This window comes from Dissoconium aciculare (genome assembly GCF_010015565.1).
Source record: "Dissoconium aciculare CBS 342.82 unplaced genomic scaffold K489scaffold_19, whole genome shotgun sequence".
Lineage (NCBI taxonomy): Eukaryota > Fungi > Ascomycota > Dothideomycetes > Mycosphaerellales > Dissoconiaceae > Dissoconium > Dissoconium aciculare.
In genome coordinates this window covers 1-6,445 of record NW_022984969.1, presented here as the reverse complement: position 1 = coordinate 6,445, position 6,445 = coordinate 1, and the positions used below count along the sequence as shown (strand labels likewise).

The 6,445-nt window shown below is 56.2% G+C and overlaps 1 protein-coding gene across 1 annotated transcript; it reads left to right on the top strand.

Moving 5' to 3' along the window:
* The first annotated feature begins 1,804 nt into the window (after positions 1-1,804).
* Positions 1,805-3,195, top strand: K489DRAFT_95762 (uncharacterized protein). The gene has a single exon (XM_033609070.1). It carries the CDS (start codon positions 1,999-2,001, stop codon positions 3,010-3,012), a length of 1,014 nt encoding a protein of 337 aa, XP_033455346.1. The 5' UTR covers positions 1,805-1,998; the 3' UTR covers positions 3,013-3,195.
* The last annotated feature ends 3,250 nt before the right edge of the window (positions 3,196-6,445 follow it).

Sequence of the window (6,445 nt, the reverse complement as noted above, 5' to 3'; positions counted from 1 at the left end):
GTAAGACGCCATACTTGTTGATTGTATTCCGGACAAGGGCAAACCAGGCTTCAATGACTTCCGGCGTCTCACAGAGCCTTCTCTGACACTCATAGGTCCTTCCAAGCTTGATTGTAAGGATAGGAGAGCGTTTGATAAACTTCCTTGTCCAGTTCTGGCCGACTGCTGCAACACCCTTGGCTTTGCATATACTGTTTGCTATTGCTTCAATCAGGGCGATTGTAGGCGATAACCCTTGTGAATCCAGCTGAAGAATGTCTTGAACAAGGACACTCTCTTCAATAGGACTGAGCTTCAGAGTCCCTGGCTTCCAATCTTCTCGAGAGGGGATTCCCTTGAGTCTCCGGAGCAACGTCGTTTTTGAGACCTTATAGTCTCTCGCTGCCGCTGCTACGGAGCGGCTGGCACCTGATCTGACAGCTGACATCGCAAGCAATAGACTCCCCTCTTTTAGGGACGATTGCACGCGTTTTGGTGTAGCCATTGCGTGTTGAAGTTGACGCGTTGTTGTGTTCAAAATTGTGGACCGCGTTGGGGTATGGACCGCGTTGGGGTTCCCCGCGTTAGCTTGTCGACGTCGCCTACACGTCTATCTGCTAGGACTAGAGCAACGTGTCCGACCAAGCGCGCATTAACAGCTTCCTCTAGTGGCCGCGTGCCTGGCGTTCAGGATGCAACTAGCAGAGCGGACGTGTCGTTCTTGCGCATCCAGAAAGAGCGTGTCCGCACAACAGGGTCTGATATAGATGGCCCAGAGTCAACTCAAGACGATCTAGGAAACAGAAGACTTTGCATACTTGGCAGGGTATCAAGTCTTAGTCTATCGGCGATGTCGCTTTGCCATGCCATTTCCGATGAAGTGACTATCGGCTTTGCGCGGTATCAGCACGGCAGTTGACTTAGCATCTGATTGCGCGCTGGCCGGACGTGCATTGGACGGCGCATGACCTTGCCTTCGTGGATGCCGCGGTCGAAACTGTCCCGGAGGCCTTGGGGAGAAATCATGTATGGTACGCGTGCACCACGGCACCCGGACCTCACATCTGGGGTGCACAAAAAGCGAAGTGGTTGGAGGATACGACGGGCAGCAGCGCATGAGCCCTTGCCATCCCTTGGCAAATCGCCGATGCTCTATCACATCACACTGAGCCGGCTTATCATCATCATGGCCATGGTCATCATCCTGCTTCTTCGGCTTCATCTTCCCGTTGTTATTGGGATGAAGAAAGAAGTTCTATTGTGGAAGGAGGTGTGATTGGGGAATCAAAAGAGGATGGATGTGTGGTTGGTCGGAGGGATTTGTATATGCATTGTCGGATGGCAGTACGTAGTGTAAATGATATCGGCGACCGTGTGTGTAATTATCGTCATTAAAAAGGTCTCTCATGGTCGGGCAGAATGTAGGTGTGTTCTGCCTCTCTCAATGACTCTCGCTGCCTTTGTCGCTTTGAAAGTCTCCATGGGCTGTCCGTCGCGTCCGACTTATTCATCTTCTCCGATTCGTCACCTCCAATCTGACCTGATCTGTATCACGCGTGGACCTGGATACCCCGCATTATATGCGTACACAAATCTCGTCCCAACTGCACTTGAGTTATTGCCAAAATGAGAGTTCCTATAATGGGTGAAAAAAGTGGGTAATATACAGAGTTCCGGCGATACGAGTAATGATTCACCACGGGAGTGGATTAGGCTATTAGCAGTCCGCTGATCGTTGGTTTGTCTGGCGGTGGTGCTTCGAATCGGGATCCGCTTCGTACGGAAAGACACGACCACCTTTGTTGAAAAAGCCCCACACCGGTGAAGGGCTCTACATGTGCGTACTTCCTCACCGGACGCGTCTCGCGCTTTTGACTCGAGAAAACGCTGCTGTCTGCTACTATCAGCTCTTATAGATCATAAAGCCATTTCATTCTTCGAGACCATGTTCCCTTGTCCCTAAGGGGTATCCTCTCGTACTTCCCGTGACCAACATAAGAATAATTTCGGCAGAACGATATGTATATAGTCAACATCCGCCACCCGGGCTACGACGACGCCGTCAACATCCTCTTCACCCTCCAAGCCCCAGATGATCCCAACGGCGGGTTACACGCCGAGACGGCACGATTGGCCTGCTGCGCCGTCGCCGGAAATCGGTGGGACGGCTACCTGAGCATCGTCCAAAACGACCCAACGCCCGTGGTCACAGAAGATGGCACCCTCCGACGGAAGGACTACTACTTCCACCTTCCCAGAGACAAAGCGGAACGTCAGCTGGATGGTGCAGTGGCGTTGGTTGATCGTCGCGAAGACCGCGAAGAGGGCCCGTACGCTATCACTGCTAGATTCGCGGATTGGTCGTTTCCCAAACATGGACTTCCCGAGTTATGGACGTTGACGGGTAAGAGTGTACGCCGCCAAGCTGCTGCTGCGAAAAGTGGCGAGAATGCGCCTCTACTTGATGAGGACGGCGACCCGCTCTCCGAGGACGGATGCCGGTTGTGCGGCGTTGAAGAGGATAGTAATTTGACCTGGCTTTGGGACTGCGACACGCCTTGGGACCAGCGACATTTCGGGCGGGAGATGGCGAAGATGCAGATCTCGAAAGAGTCGGCTTCGGATCATAATGACTCTGACGGCAATGTGTCGTCGTCCTCCTTGCATGGTCGCGACGAAGCCGGTGGGCAGTCGCTTCAGCTATTCTCTCCCTCATCCGAGGACAGTCCGGATGGAGGGGACGAAGATACAGCGACGTCCTACACCGCTGCCTCGGATGCGTCAAGCTCGTCCGATCTGCTCATGGACGACCTCAATATCCTGCGAATCGGTAGGGACTGTTCATTGGAAGAGGAGTCTTGCGAGACTTATTCAGGGTACCTGGGCTTCCAATGGCTTTTCGTTCCGAAAGGCGAGGGGGATGGAGATCCCGTCCTGAGTGCTCACATTTTCGCGACGCAAGAAGCGGGCATCAGATCTGCGCATAATCGGCCGCTGCTCTCACTACTATTCCTGACTGGTATCAGCCCCTGACTGGTATCAGCCCCCCCAACCCGCCCCGATTCACCTGAAACACTCCCTATCGCTACTTCACCTCCGTCCGACCTACTTTCATATGGCCACCTCGCCGCCGTTCCCCTCCTATCGCCTACAAATCGCGTCGGACCGTATGTAGCCAGTCCGGTTTGTACGTTCCTTGCCCTACCTCGACCGTTAGCGGCAGCGCGGCTATGAAACGGTCCGCGACGGGGGTGGGACCTGGAGGGTTGCGTGCGTGCGGCGGAGACGCTACGGGCACCGCGGACGACGCGTCGTCGTGATGCGGAGGAACGCCCGTCTAGGCCGGTTGGTTAGTAGAGAGCAGGCTCGAGGTCGATCCTAGACGACTAGGCGCGGTAATGGACGGCTTTGGGTACGTCGTAGAGTACCGAGTCTTGGTCTGCCGGCGATGTCGCTATGCCGTGTGGCCGAGCCATCTCCTCCGCCATCTCCAATCCGACGTCCATCAGCTTCTTGCGGGAGAGGCGCGCCGACTAACCCGGGACCTGCTGACGCGCTGGCTGGATCTGTGCGGTAGTGCGGACGAATTCACCTTTCCAGACGCCGCTGTCGAGCTGATTCACGAGCTGCCATGCTACAAGGACGGCCTCCGCTGCCAGCTCGACGCCGGCGCCTGTCCATTCGTCGCTCGAAGCCCGGAAACGATGCGCTCGCATTGGCGGAAAGCACACCGTGGATGGGGAGTCGCACAGGGCAAGTTTGGGGGCTCCGGGCCAACACGGCAACAGGAGCGCCTGAAGCGGCTCGCAGAGGCTGTGCGGTCGGTCTGTTGCCAGCGTCTGTTTGGAACGGGGCGGTACTCGAGCTATTTCGAAGTTCGACTGCCTAACGTCGCCTCGGCTGGCGATGCGGCGGACGCTGGGCCGGCGCCCGCCGCCTCCGGCTCCGATGCGGCGCGTGCGAGGCTCGAGCTGGCAATGCTCATCGAGGAGCGGCAGAGCGCAGGCCAGACGGTTCACGCAAATGCGAGCCGAAAGGAAGTGTCGCCGTGGCTCCAGCTCACCCGCTGGCCAGAGTACCTCGCCGGGCATTCCTTTGAACAGCTAGCCGCGCTTGCTGCGATGCCCTCCCTAGCCACGGAGCCCGGGTTGTTTGCGCTAGGCCAGAGTCTGGATCGGCTCGTCGACGCCGCCTACACGTCGATCTGCCAGGACCGGATCAACGTATTCGACCAAGCACGCATCAACAGCTTCCTCCAGCGGCCGCGGGCCTCGGACCGGCCGCTCATGATCAAGCTGCAGAAGGCGACCTTCCGCAAGTACCAGGCCGTCTGGAAAGGCCTCCTCTGCTTTGTGGCCCGCGCGGCGGATCCCTGCCAGACGATCCGGCTGCGTCACCAGCTGCAGAGCCGACAGGCCGCCCTTCTCGGCGAGGTCTTCCTGCAGATCGACCGTCTGTTGCAGGTGCCTGCCGAGCATGAGTCGGCTCGCCAGAGCGCGCGTGCCGCCGTAGACGACAGCTGCCTCGACCTCTGCATAGCGCTGCTGGATCACGACCTGAAGGGCGACCTGTTTGAGAGCGCGGTCGTAGGCTTTCTCGCCGTTCTTGGCATCGACCTCGGCAAGGGCAATCTCAAAGAGGCCCAGAACTACACCCCCAGCCTCTCGGGCTTCATCAAGATTGCTCAGATGCTTGTAATCGAGAAGGCGATCCGCGCGGCCGACGCTGGCGACGCTGCGCAGCCGGCCGACCTGCTCGACGACATGCGGGAGCGCTTCATGATCCACGGCACCCGCTCGCCCTTCAACTGGGCGAGCCGGTTGCGAATGTACGGGAAGAGGATCCGCGATTCGTCGACCTGCCTGGGCTACATCAGCTGGAGCGACGACCTACAGTCCGTCTCGTACAAGGACGTCCGCGATCTCGACATGGAAGCCTTCCGCGGCTTCATCCGGGGGCAGATCACGAAGGCGCAGAGCTTGCTAGAGGAGCTGCTGCTTATGCATCCCGACGAGACGCGCGAACATCTCGACGTGCCGTTGCGGATGCACCACCTTGTCGATAACGCCGTCGAGAGTCGCCGTGGATGGAGTTTTGTCCAGCATCCGGAGAACATGCGAGGTCCGCTGCCTAATCGAGAGCGTTGGCTGTTCGAACGGGTGCTAGAGAATGACTGGCTACGAGAGGAGTTCTTGAATCCAGGACAGACTGGCAAGGCCTTGTGGCAGCAGAAGACCGTGCAGGCGTACCAAGCACGTGTCGATGCATTCCTCGAGCATCTTCTCCTACTCATCCACCTCAGCTCCGGCCAGCCTGCTCGCGGTACGGAGCTCCTGAGCTTGCGACACAAGAACACCGTCCATAGGCATCATCGGAACATCTTCATCGACCGTGGACTCGTAAGCACGGTAACCCAGTATTATAAAGGCTACAGCATCACTGGCTCTACAAAGATTATCCACCGCTACTTGCTAAAGGAGGTCGGCGAGCTCCTCGTGTACTACCTCTGGCTGATACTTCCATTCCGCTAGACTCTAAACCTCGTCGCGAATAGAGACAAGGCCGATCCTTCGCCGTTTCTCTGGGCCAAAGTACCGATTCCGAAGAGCACGCGCAAAAGCGCGCCGGAGAACAACGGCCAAGTAGTATATAGTGAAGTACAGGAGTGCTGGGACAGCGCCCGGCTGACCCGTGTCTTGACTCGCGAGTTCCAGGCCGAGCTCGGCCTAAAGGTTAGTATTACAGTCTACCGTCACCTTGCAGTCGCCATCTCCCGCAAGCACCTGCCGTGCGGCGGATTTAAGCGTGATTACGGCCTCGAGGATACTAAGTTTGACCAGCAGTCGGGCCACGCTTTATGGACGGCAGGCTCTATCTATGCCCGTAGAATTGCGGAGGCAGCAGGGCAGGTCGAAGAGCGGAAGGCAGAATACCGCAAGGTTAGCCAAGAGTGGCATCGCTTTCTCGGCTTTCTTCCAGCGTCGCTACCGCCGCGCAAACGCCCTCTCAACGAGATTACAAACCCGGTAGGAGTAGTAGTGTCTAAACGAACAAAGACAGCCGTAGAAGCGGACGTACTAGAGATAGCATAGGAGTACTAGTAGGACAAGAAAGAGCATATACAGCAAGGTAAAGCTGTATACGTAGAGAAGGAAAAATACTATATATGTATAAAAGGTTATGAATGTATATATAATTAGAGTCGTTTTGAATGTAGCGAAGGGATCTTCGGCGGCGGCTATAACGACAAGACCTCTCCTTTAGGATCGCTTGTATGTTATCTTAACCTGAACCTTACCCTATCCAAAATTGTCTAATCTAGTCAGGGCTGTCTGAATTTAGAATACGCTAAATTTCGGTTAGGGTTAGGGTTCTACTATACAAATTTTTTTGAATCCAGACAGCCCTGACTAGATTCAGACTCAAGTACCCGCTATAGGCTAAGATTCATACAGTTTGAAGAGCA